This window comes from Lissotriton helveticus, chromosome 6 (assembly GCF_964261635.1).
Source record: "Lissotriton helveticus chromosome 6, aLisHel1.1, whole genome shotgun sequence".
Taxonomy (NCBI): Eukaryota; Metazoa; Chordata; class Amphibia; order Caudata; family Salamandridae; genus Lissotriton; species Lissotriton helveticus.
In genome coordinates, this window is record NC_136067.1 from 97,488,671 (window position 1) to 97,503,756 (window position 15,086).

The 15,086-nt window shown below is 40.4% G+C and overlaps 1 protein-coding gene across 1 annotated transcript in view; it reads right to left on the reverse strand.

Annotated features, from left to right (window-relative positions):
- The window catches only part of LOC144762276 (ATP-binding cassette sub-family C member 10-like), a 1,522,948-nt gene that overhangs the window by 225,095 nt on the left and 1,282,767 nt on the right, over nucleotides 1–15,086 (reverse strand). Inside the window, exon 18 of the mRNA XM_078647417.1 lies at nucleotides 10,552–10,721. Within this exon, the coding sequence (XP_078503543.1) occupies nucleotides 10,552–10,721 (170 nt within the window). The remainder of the gene's footprint in view (nucleotides 1–10,551; nucleotides 10,722–15,086) is intronic.

Below are 15,086 nucleotides of genomic sequence, written 5' to 3' on the forward strand. Positions count from 1 at the left end.
CTCAAGGAATAATTTACCAAAAACCTGCGAAAGTGCTGATAAACGGCAATACAAATACGAATACAGAGACAGACGAAATGGCGGCTACAAAGGTAACTGATCTAGACTCTCCCTCAAATAAATTGTACTTGCAAAATCAGGGAACCACTCATCAATATCACGAAATGAGAATGGAGCATGCACCATCATGTTTTCCAATTGAAGTCAATGTTGAAATAAATAAACGGTTGCCGGTAACCATTGAGGAATCTAAAGTACATCAAAACCAGGATAGTGTTGAGCTGGGAAGGGTAAATAACAAAGAGCAACCCCTCGAATCAACAATGCTGGGGCCGGACTTTGAAGCTCCTCTAGAAAACACCGCTACACCCAGGAATAGTGCCGAAAAAAGAAAGAAGAAACTGAAAAACAAGGTGGAAAATCCAACTAGTTCCACTAAACCCACTAATGTATATATAAAGCAACAAGAAGCAGGTATACCATGGGATATCTTCTACCAAACCTCGACACTCACGTTAGAAGCTCTACACTATCAATCAAATAAAATGGATATACAAATTGATCTATTAAAAATGATGGCAAACAACGTGGCGGGAATTGACAACAAACTCGCTCAACTAAACAATTTGATAATCAGAGTTCAGTCTGAAAACGAAAAAACTTCTACTGACAACATCTATATTCCTATTATGGATAAATTAGCAGCACTACCGGCAGTCTTAACTAGCATACTAGAAGACACAAAAAGAAACATCCAAGTCAACAAGGATAAAGTTATAAAAGATAAAGCTACTACAAAGGAAAAGAATAAAAATTAAATTGGGAATGATGATGACGACATGAAAGTCCCCGAATTAAAACAGACATCAAAACTACAGGATGAAATAGTTAATTCACCAGTCTACCAAGTTAGAGACCAAACACGAAATGAAGCTATGAGTAAATCCAATCATGAGGACCGAAATGACATAAATATCGAAACGACTGGCTTCACGACAATGTCAAAACGACAAAGAAAAAAACGTAGTAAAGCCAGAAAAAATGAAAAACTGAAAAGGTTTGTTGAAAGTTTGTCAGAAGAGGACCAGACAATAATAACCTCAGAAGATATAAGAAAAGGTAGAAACATTTTCTATCCTATATTTGATAAAACCCAAAAGACTGAACTAACAAGAATACCGAAACCCAATACAGGTGTAACACCAATCCTAACAAGGAAGAACAACAAACTGCTTGATGGGAAAGAGGATTTCAGGTCCCATGATATACCGCCACAGGTAACCGAAATGGATATAAATCAAAAAGAAGAAAAAAAAGAGCTAAATAAAGGTCACTTTGACAAAATTCCGGAAACTAGCCTTATTAAATCAACCATAATAATGACTCCTCACTTAAATCAAAGTTTGAGCATAAGAACAATAAAAGAAGGGGTCCCTATAGGGGAGATGGAGGTGAAAGCTCCACTAAGTACACAAGAATGGGATCAGCTACAGATTAAAAGTACAGAGGGGAAAAAAACAATTAGCTTTAAGCCAAATCAAATTGAGATAAACGAGTTCCCCCCTCACCAGAACCCCAAATCTAGTGTAAAACTGATGTTTACGCCAGAATTCCAGTCAAGGGGGAGGCATGACATACTTAATCGTGGGAACTTACTTAGACTTTTCAATTCTATACCACCGTTGAATAAAATCGTAAGTAAGGATATTATCTCGATTGAATTCATAGAGGGGATAAACAGTACCCACACCCCGACGTTGATTACACTAATATCTCCCATAAGATCGGAACAGATTCTGAATGAGAGTCCGACATTTAAAACCTGGGGAATAGTAATAACCAAACACAGCCCTGAGGTCTATCCTATTCCCTTCATAGGGGACGATTCAGCACTAAAACTGAATAAAGCAGATTCGCAGATAGTTACTGTCCTAAAAAATGCACTGGGTAGATCACCTATGAAAAACGTACGTACCCTAACCCAACCCATGAAAGATAAAAATTTAGAAATAAATGAAAAATTGATAAATGTGGCACTTCATACCAAGTACAAACAATGAAACGGTACCATCTCGCAAATAAGAGGAATGGGCAATAATACAGAAGGGATTAAAATGTGTTCTTGGAATATTAACGGGCTAAGAGGCAAGATCCAGAACGCGCAAATTGATGCCCTAGCAGATACATATCATATTGTAGCACTACAAGAAACATGGGAAACTACCCCATTTCTTTTACATGGATATGCTGGCTACTATGAACATGCCAAGAAAGACCAAAGGTTCGGGCGAGCTAGCGGGGGTCAGGCGATATTTATCTCAAACACATTACAGGTTCATCACGAACAAGTGGAAGTAAATAGCACTAATATTTTGATAGTTAAATTAAACTACAAAACAAATAATCAAAAAACTAAAACCTTATACCTGATCACTGTCTATATATTGCCAAATAACCGAAGTAGAGAAACAATTTGCGGAACACTAAATAATATTTTAATCACCATGATGTTAGAGGAACCGCTAGCAGACTACTTGATTACCGGGGATTTCAACCTTAACCTTATGTCAAACCACATAAGAGATGATATAACCCAAATGCAAAATCATCAATGGCTAATTCCGGAGCAGGACTTAGGTAATGATAATCTCGTCAATAATAACAGAATGGGAAAAAAATGTGTAAGGGATATTGAAGCAATGGGACTTCGAATTCTTAATGGCAGAATAAAATCAGATGTGCCTCCTGCATATAGTTACTTTGGGTATAATGCCCACTCCAGGCTTGATTATACTATGACCACATTATATATGTTTCACAGCATAACTTTCTTCCAACTAATGAAAGTAAAGGAAAGTGACCACGCCCAGCAAATAATTACAATGAACATCGAAACAAATACAAATTAGCTTTACTGGACTGTTCAAGGGCAAATTGGCACAACTAACTATAAAAAAATATTTTGGAATGTTGGTAATAAAGAAGTAATGAATGAGCAGATAGAAAGGCTCATCGAATCATGCTTCAAAGATACTGCACTAGAATCAGGAATTGAGCAATGGGAATACTTTACTGGACTACTAATCAGGACTCAAAATGAATTGCAGCCAAATAATAACCGAAGAAGGAATGATTTACCCAGGGACAAGGATCAGCACTTAAACCTGCCATATGCAATTACAAAATTAAAGAAAGATCGCAACAAGATTATTAGGTCAATGAAGAAACCAGAAGTAAAAGCAGAAAATATGGGAACTTTGAAGCAACTAAATCAAAACCTAAAAAAATTAATATGGTGTGAGAAAAACAAAGTAAAACAAGAAAGCTGGGCAAAACTATTTTACGCCAGTAAGCAGAAGAACTCAAGAGACTTCTGGAAAATTATCAATCAATTGGCTAGGCCCAATAAGCAAGTAGTCTCATCACCGCTAACTGAGCAGGAATGGGAGATCTACCTGAGGAACCACCTGAATCAGGATACTACTGAAACAACCGTGCCGGTTAAGCCTTATGAGGATAAAAATGGTAACGACATGGAATCTTCCATTCAGTATAATGATTTGGATATGCAAATACCAGTAGATAAAGAAGAGATAATTAAATTGATAAAAAAACAGAAAAATGGTGCTCCCGGACCAAATGGGATACCATTTGCACTTTTTAAGGAAAACCCCGAACTATGGGCGCCTATTCTAGAGAAATTATTCTTAGAAGTCATACTAACAGGAAAGGTCCCCAAGTCATGGCGAGGATCCCTAATAACACCAATTTTCAAAAAAGGAAACTGGGCACTGGCAGAAAACTATAGGGTAATCACCTTACAAGACACGGACACCAAGCTGTTTGCCAGAATCCTGTTGACCAAACTAACAGAATGGGTGTCGGACAATAAGAAATTGCCTCTAAATCAAACAGGCTTCATCCAAGGATTGGGTACAACCACAAACATTCTTATTCTTACCCTACTTATTGACAAGTCAATCAGACGGAAGCAACCTTTATATCTATGTTTCATAGACTTCAAATCCGCATTTGATTGTGTAAGCAGGAATTTACTCTGGGAAAAACTCAAGACAATGAAAATACCAACCTCACTACTTAAATTGATTTGTCTCTTGTACACAGACACATGGGTGAGTGTGAGGGACGGTAGCACATTATCTAAGGAGATTCCAGCAAAGGAAGGCCTAAAACAAGGCTGTGTTTTAGCTCCCCTCCTTTTTAATCTGTTTCTCGCCGACCTAACGCCAATATTGGACAATGAAAATGCGTATCCCCCGAAGTTAGCAGATAGGCGGCTCACAAACTTATTATATGCAGATGACATGATATTATTGAGCCATACCAAAGTGGGTTTACAGCGATTAATTAGGAGGACTCACACGTACTCTAAGGCAAATGGTATGGTCATAAACGACACAAAAACCAAAATTATGGTAGTTACAAAAAATAATACAAAAAAACACACTACTAAAATGTATATGGATAACAACGAGCTGGAGCAAGTGGAGTCATATAAATACTTGGGGGTTTTATTTGATTCAAAAGGCAATTTCAAACTACAAAAAAGGGACATCCAAAGGAAAACAAATGCATTGTCTGCTGCTTTCAGAATTGTGCAGAAATCCCTTCCCAGCCTAACTTACGGCCCTCTTCTCAGTATTATTTCTGCAAGACTAGAACCGACTATCACATACGGTAGTGAAGCCACAATGGGTAGGGATACTGAAATCCTGAATAAAAACATATCCAGAGTATATCGGGCACTATTTCGGCTACCAGCAAACGCTTCTCCTGCACAAGTAAGGTTGGAGTTCGGACTAACTAATCAACAATATTCAAGGCAAGCACAGTTCATAAAAGTTTGGAACCAAATAAAAACTGATTACCAAAATGAAATATCGCAACTTTTATGGAAAGAATTAAGTAATGACATGAACTCTCTGGCAGGGCTGTACCTAACGAAAGCGATTAAAGATTTTGAGATGACGTCAATATGGGATACAAATATAACCAAGACTTCATTTAAGAGGATAATTAACAAAACTGCAAGTTATCTATCTATTCTAAATGATAAAGCTATCCTTACCAAAAGAAAACACGCTTGGACAGTAATAAATGGCTATAAAAAGAAAGAAATCCAACAATATTTGGTGACTCCCTGGACGGAAAAAAATAAACAGGTGCTCCTCAATGCAAGATTTGGCAAAATGCCAGGCCTGTGCCATCGTCCACCTTGGGCAAGAACGGTAACGCAAACCGAATGTAGATTGTGCAACCCCTGTGAGGAGGATATCCTTCATCTTCTTTGTACTTGTCCGGAACTCTCCCAGGAGAGAAAAACTTTGCTTAAGATTCCTCTAAATGCACGAGGCATAAGGTCATGCAGGCAGGCCCTAATAAGGTGTCTGGACTCGAACGATATAATTTTAAATGCTACGTTTGTAAAATTCCTAACGATAGCTAAAAGGAAACTAGGAGATGTAACTATTTTAAATATTTAAATTTTGAATTATATTTTAACTGTCTTATGTATAAATATAGCTTTTATTGACTTTTTTTTCAAATGTGTAATATTGTAAGATTTTAAATAATCAACACAATAAACTTACTTACTCACATGGCCGGAGGGGGTATGAATTAGGAACACCTAGCCAATGAGGACCTAGAACACGCAGTGATCATACGCTTCCCATGCCGGACACCTGGACACATTATCCACTAGCCACATTGTGTCAATGCGAGGTTGAGACCCACCTGTGGTAACCATTAGTCAATTGATATATGACACCAAAGCCAGCAACCAACATTCCTCACTAGATATAGTACGCCCGAAACTTTTACGACTCATCAGGTTTTGTATATCACATGAAAGCTTACAGATTGCAAATGGAGACAGTCTTCAGACCCTGTAACTGTTCCCCCAGTCGTAATGTTTAATTAAACAAACTGTTCCTATTTTGTCAGACGCCAAATCGTCTTCTGTTTTTCAAGGGGTATAACCTGTACCAATTGCACTGCAGCTTGTTGTATTGTAAAGTCATTTGTTGTGTGCCATTTTTTTCTTTTACGACTTCTGTCACAACACAGCTGGCCTAGAATTTGCCTTTACATGCTCTATCCCATATTTACTACTACTCCGCTGAGTATGATGAGCTTGCTGTCTGTTTACTAATTCCATTGAGTAGTTGGCCACATTATGTTTTACATTTGACATTAGTTGTGCAATAAAGGACTCACTTTTGAGTTGGGTCCTTTGTGATTTAAGGACATTAAAATCAACCCTACTATTATACAGACTACATTTACAGTTGCTGCATGCACAGAAAAAGGTAGATGTGTATGAGGAAATTATGTTAAAATGTATTTATTTGTTCATGAGACACACAAAAAAACTCAAGAGCAAAAAAAGCATAAAGAGGGAAAGAGAGGGGGGCCTACTAACAAATGAACGGCTCAGGCCTTCTTGCGACTGCATTTTCGACTACTTATGGCTTTTCAGTAATGTATTTTGGGAGGCATACGAATAGTGCAATGCTGTAGTTCAACGGCGAGCCATCATTGAAGCTTACTAGGACCTCGAACCTGACTTCAGCAAAAGGAAGGAGACCCCGCCTGGACAGATTCACGATTGGGCAACAAGAAAGGTGGGCAGACACTGCAATTGATTGGAAGTACTGCTAAATAGCCGGGAGGAGGTCCATCCTGAAGCAGTTGTCACAGAGCTAAGAGACGACATCAGAACCTCAAACATAGTCTAAAACATTTGGCATATGGTAAACTAGGGATAAGTCTAAAAAGATACCCTAAGCGCCCTGCCACAGACAGGATCTGGCATATTACATATTTTATATGTCCTAACTGAATTAGAAGTAAGACGGATTTGGAGGCGTTCCTGCAGAAATCACCTTCTTTCGATAGCTGAGTATGCTAGAGAGGGTGAATATAGCCCTTGATACCTCACAGGACGCTAATTTTTGTGGTACAGCTATCCTGATTTAATTATTTATTTATTTTATGGAGTTTTATATACCGTGAACTTGACCCGAAGGTATCGGGTATCAGAGCTCTTTACATAGCACCAGTTGCGTTACATGAGGACACATTCATTATTTTGTTAGGCACGGGGAGATTACGTGATTTGCACAGAATCACAGGATTTTCAGCGTCATTGCAGAGACTGGAACCCGGTTCCCCAGATTCGGGTTTCACCGCCCTAGCCGTTAGGCCAACTCCTCTCTGATTGAGTGGAATTGATACATCAGTCTCATAGTTTTTTTAGCTCAACGTTTTCCCAGTGCTAAGAGGTTTCTAAACACCTTTTGTATCTGGAAGGAGTGTGGGAGGGACACCTAGCATGGGCGCGGGGCCATAAATTAGGGTGGATTTCGGATATAGGGAAAAACTTGGAGCTAGGAAACTGGGCGTAACTTGTGTGTTATGTTATGTTATGTTATGTTAACACTTCTATAGTGCACAGCTGCCCCAGCCAAGGGGCGTCCCGGCGCTTCAGAGAGAGTACCCAAACACAACACAGCAGTACAAGGGCAGAAGCGCAGAGATCAGAGTAATAAGATGTATGAGGGAACAGAGGGGCCCAAGAGGGGCCGGTGAGTTCCGAATTATTATGATATGATTTCTATGATTACCACATTTGTCGAGGTGCGGATATTGGCAGACTATCCAGCTCAATCCAGGTTAGCATATGCAGAGAGAGTATCAATTTTTTGACAAGGAAATTTTTTCTGTCAACCATTATTTGAACGGTATTATGCATTCGATGATGTTGAATTGATTATTGATTGCAAACTGTAATTTGTGCAAAAACTGAGATCGTGCAGATGCTATTCTAATGTAGGCTTTTCCAAACAGTATTTAAGTCGGCTGAAGAGGTGGACAGGCCAGTAGGGAACTCTGGATAATTTGCAGAAAACGATTCACATGAAATGCCGAAGAAGGTGAGTAATGGAGCATCAGTCTCTTCTTAGACTGTGTCATTGTGGCAGGTCTCACTGAAGATGGAGAGTACACAGCCATGATCACATGTAAGGAGAAATCCTTGAACTTGCAGGATCAAGAAAAGCCTTAAGAAATAGCAAGATGCTGAGAAACTACACAGAATTCTTTAGACACCAAAGATGAACAGACATCTTGCATAAGCTACGAATAAGAAGAAAACTGTAGTTAATAACTGCTGAAACCTTAGAGTAACCACACATTTGAGTTTCCATGAAGAAACGAACAGTGAGCAGAAACTTTGGGGAAGTCATGTATTAGCAGAGTCCCCAGAGAATCCAAAGAAGAATAACCTTGAAAAAGAAACAGATCAGGCGACAACCAGGAAAGTAGAGTTGATAGAAAACGCTTGAGAGCTACAGCAGGAGAATAAACATATTCCACAGGAAAATAAAAATAAATTGGGAAACCACACAGGCAGCACATGTAGAGAAACTCTGGAAAACTAGAAATGAGCCCATAATTAATCAGAATCCCTAAGAAACTGCATAGTCAGACAATCCACTGGAAAGGTACACATGGGAAGTTAGCATGCAGAAACTTCAGGTGAGGAGACACCCTGGCAATCAACACATGGAAGAAACCAGTGTTGGGAATAAATCTTGTAGAAACTACTGGCACAGACAGACCTAGGGAAACTATACATGGAAGAAATACAGTGCAATCTACAAGTAGCAAAATGCTAGAGCGAAGGCACAGCGGAGAGTCAACAAGAAAGACTTAGATAAGGTAGACTCTGGAAAAGTCATATGTTGGAAGGACACTCGAAGCAGCGGATAAACATAACACCTGGGGAAGAATTTAATGAGTAGAAACCACACGAAAACCACGAATGGAGGAGTTCCTTATGGCAGACACTAATTAGCCCAACCACCAGGAAAATCTAAGGTTGAGATGAATGCAAATAAAGCGGAGGGTAAGGAGAAGCCCCTGGAAAGATGCCTATGAGCAGGAAGTCGCTGTAGATATCAGTGTAGTTAATGACTGGGAAAAGGGCATACAGAGAGAAGCCATATCTGGAGAATGATGCTATAGAAATTACAAGTAGGGTAACTGCCTATCCATGAACTATATTACAATAACCTGTATTACCTGTACCAATTGCACTGCAGCTTGTTGTATTGTAAAGTCATTTGTTGTGTGCCATTTTTTTCTTTTACGTCTTCTGTCACAACACAGCTGGCCTAGAATTTGCCTTTAAATGCTCTGTCCCAGATTTACTACTACTCCGCTGAGTTTGATGGGCAATCAGAAATCCAATTTATTAAAGGTTATGTGACCATCATGATTTGACATCTACCTAGCACATCTAAGGGGTAACTGTTGTGCATCTCAACTTGGAAAGAAATGGAGGTTCGATTTGAAGTCTTTGAGGCAATTTACAGGAGTGGAATCAATTTGCCTGGAGCCTGCTGTCTGTTTCCTAATTCCATTGATTAGTTGGCCACATTATTCTTTTACATTTGACATTAGTTGTGTAACAAAGGACTCACTTTTGGGTTGTGTCCTTTGTGATTTAAGGACATTAAAATCAACCCTACTATTATACAGACTACATTTACAGTTGCTGCACGCACATAAATAGGTAGATGTTTTTGAGGAAATTATGTTAAAATGTATTTTTTTTTCCATGAGACACACAAAAAAACTCATGAGCAAAAAAAGCATAAAGAGGGGAAAGAGAGGGGGCCTACTAACAAATGAATGGCTAAGGCTTTCCTGCGACTGCATTTTTGACTACTTGTGGCTTTACAGTAATGTATTTTGGGAGGCATACCAATAGTGCAAGGCTGTAGTTCAAGGGCGATGATCCAATATATACATTTTCTCCATTTTTGTTAAGGAATAACTTGGCGAGACAATCCTTATTTACCCTGAGGTATCCTGTGGATCACTTGCAGTATATGCATCCTCATTTTGGTTTAGGGGAAGAGTGAACATCTCCTTGGTATTTTAACTCTTGTCTTCAATATACTTAGGATAAACATGCATTTTTGGTTCACCTTCTACGTAACAAAATGTAAATGTGAGGTGGACGACGGTCCTATTAAAAACGTTATAAATTTGTCATCTAATTCTGATAGTAAAATGTCTTTGTAAATTCTGGACGAAATGTAGTGTTTTAATGTAAGTGTAAAGGTGTGATAGCTAGCTTTGTTTCTCAAAATGTGATCATATAATGTTTTGTTTTAATCCAAAATAAACTTTTGAAAGTGGGGAAAAAACTTACAGGGAAAAGAAGCAGAGAGAAACCTTGAGTAAACAACAGATAGAAGCCTTGGGGAGAAAATAAGAGGGACACTTCTTCAGAACTGTTGAATGATTGAATTTAAAAAAATTGACAAAGAGCAGTGTGTGCAGTTTGGTCCCACCACTTAAGTAACATCCCAAAATGGAGATACATAAGCAGGTGCCAAAAGCTGCAAGGTAGATGAAAAGCTTCATCCCTGCTCCTCTGATAACAATACTCTAAGTGCCTTTGCAAGATCCTTCTCCACTAAGGGAGAAGAGGGGGTGTTAGTAAAGAAGAAATACCTGGACTGCCAGATTCCATCTGGTGCTGAATGATGGCGATTACCGCAATAGCTGTGATGACAATGACGCCCATCATCTGCAGACGGATATGCAGCCACTGCATTGCTGTGTCACTGGCAAACTTACAACGCTGGTTTCTTTCCAAGCGCTCTTCGTTCTCCTGCTCAAACCTGCAGAAGACCAATGCAGGATCAGACATTCATAGGTCAGAAAATGGAGTAGAATTGAGTAGTGCCACAAGTAATTATCAGAGAATCCCCTAACCTTTCCATAAATTGATATCAGACAGAATCAAATGCTTTTACATAATAACAATAAACAGAATCCAAAACAATCACTACTGATGATAGACAGAAGAAGAAGAACAATAGTTACTTACCTGTAATCTGTGGTTCTCCAGTATTGGTGTCTTTCATAGATTCACATACATAGAAAAGCAATAATATGCACTTAGTAACAGAAAAAACTTGGTAATAAACAACCAGAAGTAAAGTAGCCCTAGGCTACCAGAGAAAAACTTCCACACTCGTGACTATCATAGCCATTTTGTATAGTCCAAACTGCAGCCAATTAGGCTACAGCACCCACCATAATGTTCTCCCTAGAGGCTCAGGCTCTCTTGCACAGGAGTGAAATAAAACATTATAGCCTAGACAGCCTCTGAGGGGAGGTGGGCGGATTGCATGTGAATCTATGAAAGACACCAATATTGGAGAACCACAGATTACAGGTAAGTAACTATTGTTCTTCTCCAGTATTTGGGGTGTCTTTCATAGATTCACATGCCTGAATCAGAGTAGATAGTACATAACATAATGCTTGTTAGACGCTCCTTGTACCATGGTATACATATAATAAAAAGCATCAGCAATATCATAAACATATATAAATACATTAGTGCTAACATATTCATACTAGATCAGGATATATAATAGCATGTAAATAAGCGTCTAAAAAGAGTAAGTGGAGGAGGGAGAACAGAGGCTCACCTTATTTAAAAAGATTGCGGAGAACAGCTCGTCCAACTGACGTATCTGCATCACTTGCAGCGTCCAAACAGTAATGTTTGGTAAAAGTGTGTCTGTTGGACCCGGTTGCCGCTCTGCAAATCTGATGAAGAGGCACACCAGCAAAGAGCACGGTACATGAGGAGATTGCTCCCATAGAATGCGCCCTCGGGGTTGTCTGTAAAGGCCTTCCCGCCTGCTGATGACACAGACTAATCGTCGCAGATATCCAACGTGCTATGGTCTGCCTGGATACAGAATAACCTTGACGTATTCTTCCATATGCTATACATAGCTGATCCGATTTCCGTAATATAGCAGTTCGCTGAAGATAGAACTTGAGACACTTCCTGACATCAATTTATTTATTTATTTTTATTTTAGGAAATGTATTGAGCGCACAAATACCCATGGGTGTCTCGGCGCTATGGGTCCACTAGACTGTGCAAAAATTGATGCTTACTGGTTAAAAAGCCACGTTTTTATTTGCTTGCGAAAGGAAAGTAGAGAAGTGCAAGTCTTAATTTGGGATGGGAGACTGTTCCAAAGTTTGATGGTAGTTACTGTGAAAGATCTGTCACCCCATGAGACTTTCCTGGTTCTTGGGTCCTGAAGTAGGCATTTATTTATTTATTTATTTATTTGAACTTTTACCGCGCACAGCTACCCACAGTGGGTTTCCCGGCGCTAGGGACAGACTGGAGAAGAAGATGTCAAATAAGCCAGCATACTGGTACCAGCTACTTATGTGAACAACAGCGTTTTCAGTGCTCTACGAAAGCGAAGAAGACTGGTCTCTAATTTAATGGCTGTGGGCAGGGCATTCCAATACTTGGGACCAAGGTAGGAAAAAGAACGTCCCCCCATCCTTACCAGCTTAAATCTTGGTATGATGAAGTTCCCAATTTCCGAAGATCTTAAGGTACGTTTGGGCCTGTAAGGTTGCACCAGCTTTTGTAGGTATGTGGGTGCAATGCCTTGCTTGATTCTAAACATATAGCACAGTGTCTTAAACTTTATGCGGCTAGAGATCTTAAGCCAATGAAGATCATGCAAGGCAGATAATGCCGAAGTTCTTCTAGGAACATTCTTCAGAAGTCGCGCAGCTGCATTTTGTACAACCTGCAATACTTTAACAGTGGCTACATCAGCGCCCAGATATAGTATATTGCCATAGTCCAGGCGAGATGTTATCAATGCCTGGACAACCGTCCTACGGGAGGGAATGGGAAGCATCCATAAGATCTTTTGTAGCCACCTAAGAGTAGAAAAACAGGTTGCTGCGACCTTAGTGGCTTGCTGCTTCATTGTTAGCTTGTCGTCAATTTGGACACCCAAATTACGTACAGCATGTGTGGGTACAGGGAGTGAACCCATCTCATTTGGCCAGTGCTGAGGGCCCCAGAGGTTCTTATTTTTACCCAGAATGACCACCTCTGTCTTCTCCCCATTCAGTTTGAGACAGTTCCTCTGCATCCAGTCAGCCACAAGAGTGAGGCCCGACTTTAGTGCAGAGGGGTTATTCTCGTCTCGCCCTGATAGGGAAAAGACGATCTGGGTGTCATCCGCGTAAGAGAACAGAGTCAGCCCCGCCTGCTCTACGATGTTAGCCAAGGGTTTTACATAAAGATTGAACAATAGGGGGCTGAGTATTGACCCTTGGGGGACACCCCGCGCTGATGGACAGACCGCAGATGCAGCCTTAGGGGAGAACACTTGAAAGGTTCGCTCACCGAGGAAGGAGGCCACCCAGGCTAAGGCTATACCAGTCACACCAAGAGACCGCAGAGAGTCGAGAAGGATGGAATGTGACACGGTGTCGAAAGCTGCGCTCAAATCCAACAGGATGAGCGCCATAGTTTCACCCTGATCGACACCGTGTCGGAAACTCTCTGTTACCCCAAGAAGGGCAGTCTCGGTCGAGTGGCGGGACCGGAAACCCGACTGGGATGAGTGTAAGAAGCCAGAACTTTCCACCAGTTCAGTAAGCTGGGTATTAATGTGTCTCTCTAACACTTTAGAAAAGATGGGTAACAAGGATATGGGGCGAAAGTTAGCAGGATTCAAAATATCAGCACCAGTCTTCTTTAACAGGGGCACTACCATAGCGTGTTTCCATGGCTGGGGGACATATGCCTCAGTAAGTGAGGTATTTAACAATTTAATAAAGATCTGATGGATGGAGGAATCTAGTTGTTTCAGTATTTTCACTGGAAGTGCATCGCACGGAGAACCAGAGCGCACACTATTTAGACAAGAAGAAAAAGAAACATTGTCTAGTGGCTGCCATACAGAGAGTTTGGCGCCGTCATCGACACTAGCAGATGACTGAACAGAGCCAGATGCAGAAGATGTTACCACCGGTGACGGGGTGAAAAGATCATAAATCATGTCGACTTTCTTGATGAAAAAGTCAGCTAAGGATTGACATTGAACCGCATCAAGCGCGGGGGGCGCAGGAATAGAGTCTGCTCCTGTCAGTTTTTTTACAACTGAGAAGAGCACCTTAGGGCAGTTTTGTGCATCTGCAACTATTTTTTTAGTAAAGTCTGCTCTGGCTGTTTTGCAGCTTTTATGATAGCCCTTCAGAGCTTCTCTATATGCTACTTTGCGAGTAGGGGAATAATTATACCTCCACTTTCTTTCTCGAGTCTTACATTGAGTGCGAAGGCACTTAAGCTTGTCGGAAAACCATGGTGCAGGAGGGTGATGAGGCATAGTTTTCTTAGATGTCAAAGGAAGCGTGAGATCAACAGCATTATTTAACCACTGACCAACTGCGCAATTTAGTGCAGAGAGAGGTTGGTCAGTGTTAGGAAGTGTCCTCAATAATTGTTTATTAAGTTCTGGCATATTAATTTTCCCCCAACTGCGTGTCCGTTTATCTGTACCCTTTTTGGTCTGTGATACTATCCTGGTAGTATCTAGAGAAAAAGGAACAGCAAAGTGGTCGGACCATTCTATTGGACGTGCTTTCTGAGAGCAGTCCAACTGCATATTTGACAGGATGGGATCTAATAAATGACCAGCATGGTGTGTAGGGGCAGAGTTCAGTAGCTGAATGTTAAAGACTTCAAGAATAGAAATAAGCTGTTTACTAGACGTACAATCAGAATCTTCAAGATGGATATTTAAATCCCCAAGAATCGTGAAGTTGGCTGCTCTAAGCAGCAGAGGGGCAAGGAAATCTGGCAAAGAAGAAACCCAGGAATAAGCATTCCCAGGAGGGCGATAGATTAATAAACCTGTCATTGTAAACTGAGGATTAATAGTTAACCTAAACAGGGCTGCCTCGCAACCTTTAAGAGAAATGTCTTCAAATTTGCAGGTGTACTTAGATTTAAAGATCATGGCTATCCCCCCCCCCCTCTGCCTGAAACCCTATCCTTTCTTACAATGACATAATTAGGGGGAATTGCAGCGGCAATATCGGGGCCAGAACTGTCATGTAGCCAGGTTTCCGTAAGAAACACCGCATCCGGTTGCTCATCAGTGATGAAGTCAAAGATATTATACTTGTGTTGTGGG